This window comes from Notamacropus eugenii, chromosome 3 (assembly GCF_028372415.1).
Source record: "Notamacropus eugenii isolate mMacEug1 chromosome 3, mMacEug1.pri_v2, whole genome shotgun sequence".
NCBI lineage: Eukaryota > Metazoa > Chordata > Mammalia > Diprotodontia > Macropodidae > Notamacropus > Notamacropus eugenii.
In genome coordinates, this window is record NC_092874.1 from 66,166,323 (window position 1) to 66,183,243 (window position 16,921).

Here is a 16,921-nt window from a genome sequence, read left to right on the forward strand (position 1 = left end):
TTGTTCAGTCATTTTCAGTCTTAACCAACTCTTCATGACCCCATTTGAGGTTTTCATGGCAAAGATACTGGAGTGGTTTGTCATTTCCTTCTGCAGCGCATTTACAGATGAGGAAACTGAGGCAAACAGGGTTAAGTGATTTGCCCAGGGTCACACAGCTGGTAAACAAGTATTTGAGGTCTGATTTGAACTCAGCAAGATGAGTCTTCCTGACTCCAGGCCCAGCACTCTGCACTATGGCGTCACCTAGCTGCCATTGCTACTTGATTTACTTGTTTTTATTTAGTCAGAAGCACTTTTCCTGCCCTTTTCAGCACTAGCTTGTATCACATAGAGAGACACTACCATAAAGGAGTAGTACTTTACATCAAATATGTAGGATGTGGTGGAGTGAATTCTCTTAATCTTTTCTAGTTGGAGCTTAGAAACAGGGAAATCCCCCCTCTCTGGAACTCAGTTGAGAATGAGACAGTGAAATCCAAGCTACAGAATCGTAGAGTAGGAAGATACTTCAGAGGCAGTCTGGTTCAAACCATATCTGATTGAGAATTCCCTCAAAAGTGTCTCCAATAATTAGTCATTTCCCTTGAAAATCTTCAATGAGAAGGAACTCTCTGCTTCTTGAAATAGCCAAAACCACTTTTGGAAAACTCCAATTGCAAAGGAAATTTATCTTTACATAAAGGTGAAGTCACACGGCCGATGAACAAGTACATATGAAGAGCCTACTATGTGTCAGGCACTGTGCTAGGCACCAGAGAAGTCTGCCTCTGCAACTTCTGCCGATTGTTTCTGATTCTTCCCCCTGGAGCCAACTGGACCAAGTCTATTCCTCTTCTGTTCCTTCACAATTCCTTCACATACCTGAGGAGAGCTCCCATGTCTCCTATAAACATCTCTTTCCCAGGTTTAGCATTCACAATTCTTTCCAGCAGTTCCCATGTGGTATGATTTCAAGACCTATCACCATTTTGCTTATCTTTCTCTGGACACTCTTCAACTTGTTGATGTCATTCCCATAATGCAGTGCCTAGAACTGATTACAGTTGAACATTTCTTAGTCTTACCTCTTAGTACTTTAGCTAAAATTTCTAACACTTTGTTCCATTGATTTTATTCCAGAAATTGTGTATCCAAGCTTCACTTCAGCATTCCGTCCACATGCCTACTGAATACAAAGAAGAAATGAGAATTCAAAAACCATGGCAGCCTTGAACCATTTAGTATGGGGCAAACAGCCCTACATAATTCAGAAAGATCTTTTCAGTAATCATGTTCATAATGATGATCCTGAAATACCAAGAAAAGATTGAATTTTGTTTAATACCCTCTGTTTGAGAATGCAGGGATGTTCACAATACATTTAAGGATGATTTTCATTCAAAATAGTTTAAAAATACATTACTTAAACAAATCCTCTGCTGTCCAGAAAATTCAGCAATCCTGAATGACCAATTTCCCCAAAGACTCTGGAAAAAATGGGAAAAGTCATTTTTCCTTTCTAAATTTATTTTTTCCTAGTGGAGATGAATTTTGTGATTGGTAATGTTATTTACCTATATTGTCAATTTATTTTTTGGAATTATTGTAATGTGTTTAAATGTATATTGTTGTTTGCCAACATGCCATCTTCCATCCAGATATGTGAATAGATTTGTAGCAGATGATAAAAATTAAAATGGTTAGCTTGAATTTAAAGAACTTTAAACTTATAGAATGCATATACATATACATACTACAATGGAGCTACTTCTTTGGGATCCCCTCCTTATCACATTCAAAGTCATAACTTAAGGTAACACTAAAATTAATGACACATTTCTGAACTTATCTGGTTTTGATTATACAAGTCAGGGACACTCTAAGATTTTTGTCTCTATTTGATCATTTTTATTATCAATTTTTTTATTAGAAAGAGACTTACTTGACATAGGCAGACTTGTTGCTTTGGTGACCTAACTGGAGCCCTAAATGGCCAATTTCAGTAGTAACCTGTATTGCTAGGGGATAGCTTGGGTGATAAACAAGTCTTACTCATTATTTAATTTACCTTTTGATGTGTAAAACTAGCATGTACCTTCTGCAGAACTTGAGCCTAGATCTTGACTTTGATGCTGACTCCCTGTCCTTCATGCCATACTACTTCTTATTTTTAATGAAGATAATACTACTAATGAACACTTTGTTTAATGAGCTCAAGCTGTTGTGAGCTCAACACACAGAATTTGTAGTAAGTTACATATATTATACTCCCACCCCAAAGGATTTATTGACTAGAACTGCAATCTCAGTGGTATTCTTTTAACTTGGTGTTTCACTGAAATTTAGAGGTTAATACTATTATTTAAAACAGCATGATATTTCCCCAGCAGTATGACTCATCACTGTAGGCATGAGTCAGATAGGAAGCTTAAATGTTTAGAATCACAGAAAGAACTAGGAAACTGGAAATCAAGATTTTTATTCTGTTGTGGAGTTAACTCTCACTTTGAAGGGGAAAATAAGAATGCCTAATATTAGTCAGGCATAGTCAGGTTAATATTTCTCTGCAACTTAAAGTCATCTAGGATTTTTCAAGCATTGCCCTTCATTTCTTTCACTGAAATCTTACTTAGTGTGATTCTGAACAAGTGACAAACTCAGCCAATCTCATTTTCCTCATCTGTAAAATGGGAATAATTTTAGCACCTACTTCACAAGGTGATTATAAGAATCAAACAAGATAATATAGGTAAGGCTCTTTGAAAACCTTAAAGCACTACATCAGTGTTAGGGGCAGGATAGTAGCTATTCCTCCTTTCCCTCTTCCTTCTATTCTCGATCTTCATTTGACAGAGACAGCTTTGGTATTTCTAAGATATGCCAATGAAGCACAAATTCTGGCTGATCCTACCAAGCCAGAGAGATTAAAAGTATGGCCTGCCAATAGACTATACATCATCTAAAAACCAGCCCTCAGGTGTAAATTCCAGAGACTCATCACCAAAACGTTGGCTAGCAGATGATGAATGTATTTTGCCTCATAAAGCGTATTGAAACTGCCTACTAAGGTATAAATAGACAGCTAGTTGATGCAGTGGATAGAGTGCTGGGCCTGGAGTCAGGAAGACTCACATTCATGGGTTCAAATCCATCCGCAGGTACTTACCAGCTATGTGACCCTGGGCAAATCATTTAACCCTGTTGCCCTCAGTTTCCTCATCTGTAAAATGAGTTGGAACAGGAAATGGCAAACCACTGCAGTATCTTTGCCATGAAAATCCCAAATGGGGTCTTGAAGAGTCAGACATGACTGAAATGACCAAACAATAAGGCATAAAAGAGTATGTTGGAGGGAGAATATGCCTATTTCCTCTATACTCTCTCCATCTGAATTTGACTCATTTCATAACTAGGAAGGAAGGAGATAAGAACTTACAAAGTATCTACCATGAGTCAGACACTGGGTGTGCTAAGCAGTTTAGAATTTCTCTCTTTTGATTCTCACAACAACTCTAGGAAATAGGTGCTAGTATTATCCCCATTTTATAGTTGAAGAGACTGAGGCAGAGGTTAAGTGAATTGCCCAGGATCACATAGCTAATAAGTGTTTTAGGTCAGATTTTGAATTCAAGTCTTCTGGACTCCAGGCCCCGTGTTCTATCCTATGGGCCATGTCTATCCAATGGTATATCAACCTAGAACCTAGGGTTTGGGAGAACCTTCTCCCAGAGCAACCTGACTATATTCTTCTTCAGTTGGAGTTAGGTAAACTAAGACATACCTTTGATCAAGAGTTGCTGTGCTTCTCATCTTAAAGTTCCCAGAAACACATGATAACCTCACTGTGAGTGATCCAGATGAATGACAATCATTGCTGCCACTTCTTTTTCCATGAGCAAGAGCCAGAAGAATTCGCCTTTTCGTCATAAAATATGTTGTAGGCATATTCACTCTCAGAGTGAATGAATCAAAATGAAATTCACCTTGGAAAAGATATTTACAATTATATTTATCGTCTAGATTTAAATTTTGGACTCTCAAGCAAAAATTTTCCCCAAAAGCTTTCTGTCCCTCTCCGTCACTACTGAAGTTGATTGATCTGTAGCTTTACCCATGGGTCTGGGTCTTTGGATTAGTTCTCTCTTTTTGGCTTTATAAATGTATCCTTTTGGTCAGAAGGAGAACTTAAGAAGATACTTGGAGTGTATTTGTCCTTCATTGCTGAAGAAGACCATGCCATCAGAAAACTAATGACATGACTTGCACTTGACTTTTGTTTCGAGTGAGGGAGAGCTGTGCAAGGTCACCAGCTTCGCTGCTCCTCCAGAGCCATCTGAATCCAGTGACCAGATATTCACCAGGATGACTGGAGATGACCCAGGATGAGGGAACTAGGGTTAAATGAGGTCACATAGCTAGTGAGTGTCAAGTGTCTGAGGTGAGATTTGAACTCAGGTCCTCCTGACTCCTGCACTGGTGCTCTATCCACTGGACCATGTAGCTGCCCCAAAGAAGATACTACGTATGACTAGATATACAGTTTTGTTCCTGAGTAGAACTTTTACTTGATTTTGGAAACGATGGTATTTTTTTTTTCTCTAGAATATGTTGAAACATTAAAAAACAGTCCCTTTTTAAGCTTTGCTAGAGGAAATAGCCTAGTGTCAAGGTTACTTACTATCTGATCAACTCTCTCTGTCTCACATCACTAGTCTCTGAAATGGAAAGGGGCTGATGCAGCCTTTCATTCATCTTGTAGAGAGAACTAGTGAAATATATGGGAAATGATGAAAAGAGCATGGATGGCCATGGATTTCAAGTCAGGAGATGTGGGATTGAGTCCTGCTCCTCCTGCTTACTTGCTAAGTAATTTTAAGTGAGTCGCTTAGCTTCTCTGGGACTCTTGTCCTTGTCTGTGAAAAGTGAATGGCACGTGCCCTGCCTCCCTTACAGGGTTGTTGTAAGGATCATATGAATAATGTATGTAATCTACACTGTCAACTATAAAATGCTACGTAAATATGGGCTGTCAGATTCCTCCATTTCAGTTCTCTGTCTTTATGTCCAAAGACAATTAATTGGGGGTTGTAAGAACATCGAATGTCTTCCTGAAGCATTCTTCAAAGGTTATAACATGTATGCAAAAGTAAAATCAACCAAGGACCTCTACCTGGACCCTCGTTGAGGTATGTTGGGCCATCTCCTGTCATCCTGATCTATATCTGGCCACAGGACCCAGATGGCTCTGGAGGAGAAAGTGAGGCAAGTAACTTTGCACAGTCCTCCCTCAACCAAATCAGTCAATTCCAAATCATGTCATCTTCTCTCTGATGTCATGGTCTTCTTCAAGATTGAAGGACAAACTACGAATCACAACCACATATTGAGGTATGTTATGAGGTGAAGTAGAACTCTGTGGACTCAGAAGACCTGAGTTCAAATCTTACTATGTGACCCTGGGCAAGTCACTTAACTTAGTTTCCTCAACTGTATAATAGGAATAATAATAGCAGCTACTTCCCAGGGTTGATGAAGGATCAAATGTGATAATATTTGTGGTGCCTGGCACTTAGTAGGTACCTTATAAATCCTTCCTTCCTTCCTTCCTTCCTTCCTTCCTTCCTTCCTTCCTTCCTTCCTTCCTTCCTTCCTTCCATTCTTCCTTCCTTCCTTCCTTTCATTCTTCCTTCCTTCCATTCTTCCTTCCTTCCTTCCTTCCTTCCTTCCTTCCTTCCTTCCTTCCTTCCTTCCTTCCTTCCTTCCTTCCTTCCTTCCTTCCATTCTTCCTTCCTTCCTTCCATTCTTCCTTCCTTCCTTCCATTCTTCCCTTCCTTGCTTCTTTTCTTCTTTCCTTCTCTACCAAAGTCCATATTTCTCTTTGACAACTAAAAATACAAATAGACTAATATTAAGTCCAAAAGATCAACACCAAAAATAGAAGCACCTAGAACTTCCCAATCATTGCAAATCTACTTACTCCTTCCTGTCCTTGAACTTGAACTTCAGTTGCCAGGCTTCTCCTACTGTGCTAATAATGACCCAGCTGTTCACAACTTGTACTTTTTATGACATATTTCTGTATTATTGCTCTCCATATGCAGAAGTATCAAGGCATAGTTAATTAGCCTAGTGCAGCCTCAGGGATCACGGCTCATTCCAATATAATATGGCTTTGTGTATACTTACTTGTCCCTCTGATTATTATTGAAGTTCATTTATTTGGGGGCAGTAGAAATGAGCTGGAGTTCATTGATAGCTAAATATTGATTACTTAAAAGCAGAGAAGAACAGATAGATTTATACTGGGAGGTTATATAGATGTTTCTATTTTGCCAGATTAATCAATATATAGGGAATCTAGACTTTCCTTTTTCTTTTACTTGTAACAACTCCCTCCTAGTCATTTTGTTGTCCATTAGTGTCTCCACATGAATCTAACTGATTGGTAGTTCTTAGACTATGCTGTTGTAAATTATGGATGCCAGGGGTTGGCAACCTAGGGCACAGGAAATAAAATTTAGTGGCACAGTAGCCTGGGTAGTCATTATATAGAGACATTTAAACAACAACACAATCAAAATTTGAAAATATGTAGAACAGGAGCTGAGAGTCTCATTTTACCATGTACTGCTCAGACTACATTTAGATTATTCATTTTCTTAGGTTAGCTATATTTTAAGAAGGATATTAATATCATGTGCCCCCTGGGCTGGGTGTGTGATTGAGCGGGGAGCATAGACTGACCATGTTGTTATAGCATTCTTTATTTTTTTCAAAATCAGTATACATTGTAGACATGAATTGATTAGGTCTTTGATTTATTGGAATCCAGATGTGGTAGGTTCTGTTCTTTGAAGTTAGCCATTTCTGCTACCAGCTTGTTACAGATGTTGTTAGCCATTTTATTATAGAATTTAGAGTGGGAAGGGATTTTTTCAGACTAGGAAGCTGAGAGGTGCCATAGGTTACCCTAGGATTCAGAGTAACAAGGTGGGACTTCATCCAGGTCCTCTGCTTCTAAAACCAATATTCTTTCAAGAACACCAGCTTTCTCAAGTTTTATAAGCTCTCGAGTTCTCTCTTTCCTGAAGGATTAACGTCTTAATGCAGATCACTTAAGCTTGGATGACTGGGCTGTTCTTTTTTGGCTTTTGTGTACTAATTAAGACCGCTTCCCTAACAAGAATTCTGTGAGGAAGGCATTTTGTAAACCTTAAGGCTATAATCAGGTTCTTAGCACCTTTTATTTGTTGATTTTCTTTTTCTCTGCTTTTTAATCTCAGCCGTTGAATCCTAGGGTTTTAGATTTAGAGCTAGAAAGTAGTTTATCAGTAAAACTAGTGCCACCCCCTTACCTTACAGATGAGTGAACAGGACAAGAGGGATAAAAGGATGTGCCCAAGGTCATACAACTAAAGACAGGCTTCAAACGGATATCTTCTGAATTCAAATCCATTGCTCTTTCCCTTGTGCCATGATGCCTCTCAATTTGATGCCCCCTCAGTTTGGACTTGGTTATGTCAAAGGAGGGCATCAAAGCAACGAGGAAATAAATATTTATTAAAGACTTACTGTGTTTTAGACACTGGGAATAAAAATAGAAGCAAAAACAAATATGGTTCCTGCTCTCAGGGAGCTTGTATTCTAAGGGGAAGAGGAGGCAGAAGTGGGATTAGGGGGAAGATACCTCTGCAGGGACATGGTTTTGAAGTTTGGAAAGTCAGAAGCAGAGGTCAGAGGGAAATGGGGGGTGGTTGTCCTAGACCCCATCCTGAAATGGAGGCCCAGAAATCCCTCACAATAATAGGAGACTGATATGGCAGAGAGAGATGCTCCAGGATGAGATGGGCCCATGGGATGATATAACTTTTATTTCTAAATTCTTAGTCATGTAATCAACTGACCAGCATTAGCTTTGCCTGGCTCTGCACAAATAATTTTTTTAAAAATAGTATTAACTTTGAGAATGTATATTAACTCAATAGGAAGGGTCATACATCCTTTTGTCTGTTGGCCAACCTCCCGCTTCTTCTGATGGACTGGATTCCCAGAGAGCAGTTTGACTACTTTTTCCCTCAAAGTTCTACCATGGGATAACTTTGAGGAACTTGGATTTCTAATCACTCATGAACCCCCATATGATTTTCCCAATATGATTAACCAGTTGATATCAGTTGTTTTTTTACAAAAGGGTATTTACTGGGAAAGTATGTCAAAGACAGAAGTAACAAATATATTTCTCAAACCAAGTGCTTACTCTCCCCTATCTACAATTTGATTCTTGGGAATGGTGGGCTCATACTTAAAGGCCAAAGGTAGTCAGATACATCTGGGAAGAACTTGTGGGATCTAAGAGTTACTCACAAATCCTGTTGCTAGAAATCCTTTTTTCTTCCCTTGGAGCCCCCACCAAGTAGTCTTCTAGTATGATACCAACAGTCATTCTACAAGTTGTTCCCTTGCTCAACTGGTCCAGCTTTTTATTTTATTTTTAATTTATAGACTAAAACAAACATTTCCATAACATAGTACAGTAAAAAAGATGATTGCACATGAAACTCCAAATCATCTATGCACAACTTGCTATTTCTTTCAACTATACAAGATTATCATACAAATTTCTTTTTTCCCCTTTATTCTCCCCTCATGCCCTAGAAATAGCTACCATTAGACACAAATATATATACATATATACATACACATATATGTATATATATACACACATGTAAAATTCATCTATACATATTTCTATTTATCAGTTCTTTCTCTGGATGCAGACAGTGTTTCTTCTTCATATGACATTTATGGTTAATTTGGGTATTTATAATAGACAAAATAACTTATTTGCTCAGTCATTCTTAAAACAATAGAATGGAAATGACTGGATAAGCTGAACATATGAATATGATGGAATACTACTGTGTGGTCCGGCTTTTTACAGGACATGGTACCTCAATTAACTAGCTAATCCACTGTTGAACTGGATCAAAGTGATCACTCCTCAAGGTTGCCTCCTTAGGGGACTTAGCTCTTGCTATGGTACAACTCTAGCGATCTCTGCTACTAACCAAGGTTGCTTAGGGGACCACTAACGACTCTTCCAAACTTTTAAAACTAATACATTTGTAACCTAGTTCATGCTGCCTCTGGATATAAATAGACACAAAGGTGCCATACACTTAGGGAATGCAGTAGCTAGGTGAGAGAGAGGATAATTTGCTTGATTGCAGAAGAAACTGGCGAAATCTCAGGCTAAGAAAGAAGTCATTTCCTCTTGTCAGCTGTATGAAAGCAAATTTCCAGAAAGGAAGCAAGATACAATGGTTCCAGGTAAAGATCACTGGATAAATGGCAAACAAAATCAAATTAAAAAAAAACCCAAGAAATAAATGCTCCACCTTCCAAAAACAATTCTGCATTGCTTATATTTGCTGGAGTGGAAATAGATGTATTCTTATGCCATAAAAACACTATGATCATCTGCATTGTTTTCTTTCTCTTCCCCACAGTGCATACCAATTAAAGGCCTTGGATTTGTGCTTGGAGCCTATAAATGCAATTGCAAAGAAGGATTCTACCATCCCCGTGTCTTTTCAGTGAACAGCTTTCAGAGTAAGTGCCTTTTGCTTGTGTATATTTTTTTTTAAAAAGGAAAGCATTAATAATTCAGTCCTCCTTTTATCCTTGTCAGGGTTATATGGTAAATTCCCAGTGGCCTGCAACTCTGGAATTATATAATCACTTAAGGAGTTTTAGTTTGGGGTTTGTCATCCAGGAGACTCTGGAGAACTCAATAAAACATACCTACTTTAAGCATATTTGATTTATAAATAAATTAAAATGATTTGAAAAGAAACCTAGCTTCCTTAGGAAGAAAAACATTGGACATCATTTGATTGGGGCAGAGGGAGGAGGTTCATGGAGGGGAAGCAGAGGGGGATTTTGCTACAAAGATAAACAAATTTAGTTTGCCATTTTTACTAGTGCAAATTGAGTCCTTTAGTTTCTGCTTGCTTGTGTTTAAAACCTTTCTGTCTCTTTAAAATATAGTAGAAGTAGGAAAGGCGTTGTGGGTCTTTTTTAGAGAGTGTCCAATGGTGACTAGTAATGGTGAGTAACCACTGAGGAGACATTTGCTACCATCAAGAAATGGATAGTATGACCCAGGACACCTTGAAAACTAGTGTAGTTGGAAGCTTGGGGCCTTAATTTATAAAGATCCATGAAGAGAAAGGGGGAGAAAAAAATTTGTCCAGATTTAGGACTGGGTCTGCCTCTGTCTTAATGCTACAATGCTCTCTGCTTTGAGTCAAGGAAAATGGAATTTATGATTGTCATGACCATGTCACTTGCTAATTTGAGTTTATAATCACCTCTAAAAAGATCTTGATACTTCAGCATTGTAAGTTAAATAAAGGAATTTTGTTAAAACATAAGAAATTTACAATATTGCTTTATTTATGTACTTATATCTTATTAAATTTGCTTCATGATACTGCAACTGTAGCAGTATATAAAGTTCCTACATATTTGCAATATGGCAGATAAGGTTCAGTGTGGTCTATGGTGTCGAGGCTATTCTGCATGTCCAGGCACACTCTTTCTTGGTCCTTCAGTTGTTAGTGCTTTGATCTTAAAATCTGAGGTGGGGCAGTGCAGCAGCAGAATGACGTATTCTTGGGTAGAAGATCTCTTTAGAAGTCACAAGGGAAGCTTTCAAAGATTCAGCGGTATGGCCTTTGTAACCTAGGGAAGATAATGGGCCAAGTCAAGATGGAGTAAATTGATTTTAAGGTTAATTTAGGAAGCTGAATAGCCTGAAACCAGATTGTTTTCTTGTATACTTATTTTTAATTAGCTTACTTTGGCATGTTGTTTCCAAATTAATATATTCACTTTTATCAATAAACCCTGGAAAAGCTACTGTACCCCATTGTAGACTGGAGTGTGTCACAGATACAGAGGGAAAAAGGAGTAGATGTTAGACTGCTTATCACTGTTTAGAGATGGGCTTTGTCCTTTGCTCTCAAAGAGGACCATGATATCAGGAAGAGGATGCTATGACTTGCAACTGAATTGTATTTGAATGAGGGAGGGCTGTGCAAAGTCACCAGCCTCACTTTCTCCTCCAGAGTCATCTGGGTCCAGTGGTCAGATATGATCATTTCCATGAAGAGTAAGAAAGTTAATGGCAAAAATAGATGTTGGTTGCACTGAATTTTGAGGAGACTTAAGGGCAGATTGGGGCAGCAAGGTGGTTCAGTGAATAAAGTGCTAGCCTTGGAGTCAGGGAGACCTGAGTTCAAATTTGTTGAAAAGTTAGAAATGATAAGATTTGGCAACTTACTGGACATGTGGGGTGACTAAAAGGGATGAGTCTGGGATGACATTGAGGTTCTGAACTTGGGTGACCAGGAGAATGATGGATAGGGAAGTTGGAAGGAGGGATAGGTTTTGAGGAAAAGATAATGAGCTCTGTCTCGTCCATGATGTATTTGGGAACTCTTTACAACTTGGTTCCTTCCTACCTTTCTAGTCTCCTACACCAGTCTTCTGTTTCTCATGGCATCTCCAGACTCCTTGCCTTTGGATTAGTTGTCTCCTTACCCAGAATGATCTCCCTCCTTACTTCTACTTTCTAAATTCCCTGGCTTCTTTCAAGACTCAGCTCAAATCCCATCTTCTCCCTGAGGAGTTTTCTATTTCCCTAGTCCCTCCCCTCAGTGTATCCCTCTTAGAGTTAGTGTAATTTCCCCACACATGTTCCTAGAGCCCCTGAAATCTTTCCGCTGATTCTGAAGGGCCAATGGACCTCAAGCTCAGAATCCTTTCTTTGGTCTAGAGATTGGTTTTCCCTAACCCTGTCTTTTTGAACAACTAGGATGAATTCTTTTATTTAACTCTCTCTGCCTCTCTGTCTCTCTCTGTCTCCCTCCCTATCCCTCTTTCTCCCTTCCTTCTTCCCTCCCTCCCTCCCTCCTATGTCCTCTGTCTCTCCTCTTATATTTATTCAGAACCCCCTCTAATTCTACACAGTTATGCCCTTGTGGAGTCATTATGGTACCTGGTCCAATCCAGTGTTTTCCCCCCAGCCCCAATGTATCAGGGATTCAGCTATCCTAATGCAGTTTCCTTAGAGATTCATGAAAGACATTTATATGTGTTGAAAGCCTGTTTCACCTTGGGAAGTCTCATTGATCTCAACAAATTTTAAAAGACTTAAGAACTTACAATTATATTTGAATGCATTTTAACTTTGTTCTTTGGTTTTAGGGCATCTTACCACAAGCCAATCAGCAGCACTTATTAAGTGTCTACTGTGTCCCAAGCATTAATGGTAGGCAAGTTTAATAAGAAGGAATATTTCCCTATAGAAGTTGCAGTTCAGGCATTACATAGGGGGAGTACCCTTCCTGTTTTGGAGAGAGGGGAGGAAGGAGAGGTAAGAGAAGAGAAGAGGAAAGGGGAGAGAGGAAAAAGGAAAAGGGAAAGGGGGAAAGAGAAAAGAGAAATGAGAGAGAAAAAAGAGAGATTTCAACACCATTTGAATTAAATACGTATTTTTTTAATCACTTATCTTTAATATGCAGAGATCTACTGTCTTTCTTTTTCTCTGGATGAGAAGAACTTGTTGCAGAAGGTTTATTACAGGAATTCTTAACCAGAGGTTTATGAGTCTGTTTAAAAAAAAATGATAACTCTATTTCAACATAATTGGTTTGCTTTATAATCTTACCCATTTAATTTTATGTATTTAAAACAACAATAACAACCCATTCTTCTGAGAAGGACTCCATATACCTCACCAGTTGACTCAGAACCTTGTGCCTAAAGTATTTGAGAAAAGTCTACTTCCTTGGACTTGAGTAAGTTCCCATTCCATCAGGCTCACAGACCAGCAGCATGGTAAAGTGGTTCTGATAGTGGACTGAAAGCTGAGAATTTCAATCCTAGCAGTGAAGAGCACTGGTTTTATCATTAGCCATTAACATCTCTGTTTCCATTAATTTTTCAGATTAGCTAACAGGCACCTGACTGAGCCCTAAGTGATAGAAATACAGGGTAAACACACTTGAAAGGAAAAAGCTTTGCAGCAGCATACAAATAACAACCAATAACAAGAAGTCACCGTTACAGAGCAGAGAGTGAAAGAATGCTGGACTTGGAGTCAGGGAGACCTGAGTTCAAGTCATAACTCAGCTACTTATTAGTTGTGTGACCTTAGACAAATCACTTCACCTATGGGTCTCAGTTTCCCCATCTGTAAAATGAGGGGATAGACTTGGTGAGCCTTAAGGGGTAAGCTCTGAATTTCTGATTCCATGAAATCATTTGATCTTCACAGCAATCCTGTGAGTTATCAAAGGTATCATTATTCCCATTTTATAGATAAGAGATTTAAGGTTAAATGACTCATCCAGGGTCACACAACTAGTAAATGTCTGAAGTAGAATTTTAATCTATATCTTTCTGATGCTAAACCCACTGCACTCCCTTTCCCCATGGAGTCCTTCAGCAGCCAGAGAGATGACAGGAAAGCACTACTGTGTTTGGCATGAGGTATAAAAAGGGAGGAGGAAAGTCACAGAAAATGGAACATAAAGAAATATAATAATTTCTTAAGGTTTGCAAAGCATTTTTTTTTTACAAATATTATCTCATTTGATCCTCACAAAAACTCTGGTATGTAGATAAGTAGGTAGGTACTACTATTGTCCCCTATTGTCTCCACTTTACAGATTGTGAAACTGAGGCTGAAGGAGTTTAATGACTTGTCCAAGGATTACACAGTTTGTCAGAATCTAAGGTTGGAAAGAGAAACCTAATGTCCTTTGTTGTTTTGCATAGAACTAATCCTGTACTTGACCTTTTTGGGTCCTAGGAAAAGATGATATGACATGGCCCAAATTCCCTAGACGCATGGGGAATATTACTTTAACGACTTTTGCTAAAAATGTGAAGATGAGTGACCTAGAACCTTTATTCAGTTCTTGGCCTACTGTGATCCAATAGCTTTGTGAAAACTATTAAAGATTTGTTCAAATGACATGTTAAAGTACCGCACTGGCAGCTTAGGGACCTTGCTTCTGGCAGCTCTCCTGAATTTGTAGGTCATAGCTAAGCTAATGGCATTTGACATGTGTAGTGCACCAGAATTCTAGAATGACCAAGTACTGATATACAGCTGTCTTTTCCAATTGAGACTGTTTACTCCCAGGTTAATGAGGGACTGCCTTGTGACAATCCTACCTTATTCATATGTCCCCATCTGTCTCAGGATAATTTCAGTTTTCAGTGAAAATGCCCTTACTTTCCTAGGGGAAATACTGCAGTTCAGATTTATTTGCCTTTTAGCTTGGCTTATACTGGTGTCTGTGTCGCAGTAGTCTATGTCTTACAAGCACACCTGGCTTGCAAGCAATGAATACATACAAATAGCTGCCCCTCACTCAACAAACTCTGGTGCTGGAAACCCAGTTGTCACAGTAATAGGAACTATTGGGAAAGAATGTGGAACTTTTTAGAGCAGAGGTTTTTTTCTAAATTAAATTAAATTAATTTTTTTGGTTACATTTTAAGATCTGAACTGTCCCTTTCTGCCTCTCCACCCTGCACTACAGAGGGTCAGGCCAGCATTTGACATACACATATATAAACACATGTATACACACACACGTATATATGTATACATATGTATATATACATGCACACATATGTATAGGCATATGTAATCATACTATGCATACTTCTATTTATTAGTTCTTTCTCTGGAGGTTGATAGCATCTTCCCTCATGGGTCCTTTATGGTTGATTTGAGTATTTGTAATACTCATAATAACTTGGTTATTCATTCCCAGTTGTTCTTTAAACAATATTGCTATTACTGTATACGACATTCTCTTGGCTCTGCTTATTTCACTCTTCATTATGTCATGCAAGTCTTTCCATGCTTTTCTAAAACCAACCAGCTCATCATTTCTTACAGGATAGTAGTTTTCCATCACATGGAAGAGAGTTTCTTAACTTGGAGTCCATATGCTACATGCCATAGATTTCAGAGGGATCTGTGAACCTGAATGGGAAATAAAGCTGTATCTTTATTTTCACTGACCTCTAACTGAGAATTAGCATTTCCTTTAATTATGGCTTTCTTCCCAAAACATTATTTTTAGAAGGGGTCTATAGCCTTCACTTGACCATCAAAAAGGCCCATTACACAAAAAGGTTAAGATCATCTGCTGTGGAGAATCTGTTTTTAGAAATTGCAAAAGTGAGAAACAAGTGAAAAATAGGCCCAGCTTAGGGGATTCCTAGGTACCTATATATAGGTAATGCTGCCCTTCCTACCTTCATCCCCCAAATAAAGTCATCCCTTTTATGGTAGGGATTTCAAATGGATATACTGTCAGAATTCCTCTGTGTTGAGGACTGGGAATAGGAGAATAGGAGAGACTGCCAACTTTGGAGCTTGGAACACTTTGGAAAGTAGGACTAGCCTGGAGAAGGTGCTACAATCAAGGATTTAGATCAGTATTCATGTATTGGGCACCGGGTATTGGTCTGGAGAGAGGATCACAGAAAGTGAGCTGGGAAAATGACAAAGACAAATTTTGTTTATTTCCAAATTTTGGTAAGGGCTGATTGTGTGCCAGGAAATGGGGGAATATCTCTCTGTCCCTTTCTTGCCCTTTTTCTCATGTGGCACTACTTTGAGGATCTAGAACTCAATCTAGTACTATAGTCTGGCTATATTATGGATTAAATGAATGCCTTTGTGTACTCCTCTGGAAACTTAACTACCATTTGTATTATGTGATATGATCTGACCTACATCAGAATGAATATGTCCGCAGCATCCCCAACTAGTAGTCATCTAGGTCTTGATTGAAGACCTCTAGCCTTGGGAGAGGGGGCATTCCTCTTTTGGATAGCTCTAAATGTTAGCAAGTTTCTATTTTCATCCAGGTGAAAACTGCCTCCCTGAAACTTCCTCTCTTTGTTCCTTCTTTTGTCCTCTGGAGTCAAGAAGAACAAATCTAATGCTTCTTGTACGTTATAGTCCTTCAAATACTTGGATACAGCTATTCTCTGCCCTTTCAATCTCTTCTTCAGGCTAAACATTCCCAGTGCTTTCCTCTCATCCCTCCACTAGACCATTGTAATAGAATCCTAACTGGTGACCTTGCATTAACTCTCCTTCAACACAGTGGACAAACTGAATATTCTTAAACCACAGTCTTGACCCATGATTTCCCATGGACTTGATCAGTGAGCTTTCGACTTTATGTAGTATGGAACAAGGCTATCTCACCTAGTTCTTGTATCATAGTCATTGCTTTCCAACCATTCCCCCACCTCCTACAGAACAAAATAAAACAAAGCATCCTAGGATTCCACTCCTGTCCCATATGTCCACTCTTATGCCCCATAATCTGATGGGTGAAACTTTTGCCTTGAGTGGCTAGGAGCTAGGCCACCACATTAATTTCCAGCATTTTCGTCACCATTTCTCTGCCTGGGGGTATCTTCTCTCAATAGAATTTAAGCTTCTCAAGGATAGGGACTGCCTAGTTTTCTTTTATATGTATCTCCTGTGTACTGTACCTCTCAATAAAGCTCAAGGTCACATAAACTGTTTCTGTGCAATTCAATATTCCACTAAAAACCTTCCAATTTGACTACTCATTGGGCCCAGTCATTCAACCAGTCCTGCATCATCCAGCTAAATATACAAACATCCTAGAAAAGGTGACTTCTCTCTGTATGACTAACTTTCACTTCAATAAATCTTGTAGATAAGGAAGAATGAGAGTAGTAGCATAGTAAAGAAAGCCTGGATTGTGAGCTGAGAAAGATGATTCTGGTTGTAAATGGTACTGATTCCACCATTAGCTATTACTACCTGAAACCAAACAATTATATCATATGAGCTAATCAG

General features: G+C 38.8%; 1 protein-coding gene across 1 annotated transcript in view; it reads left to right on the forward strand.

Annotated features, from left to right (window-relative positions):
- GPR158 (G protein-coupled receptor 158) overlaps window positions 1–16,921 on the forward strand; it is a 396,975-nt gene that overhangs the window by 156,717 nt on the left and 223,337 nt on the right. Inside the window, exon 3 of the mRNA XM_072651757.1 lies at window positions 9,492–9,594. Coding sequence (XP_072507858.1) covers window positions 9,492–9,594 — 103 coding nt within the window. The remainder of the gene's footprint in view (window positions 1–9,491; window positions 9,595–16,921) is intronic.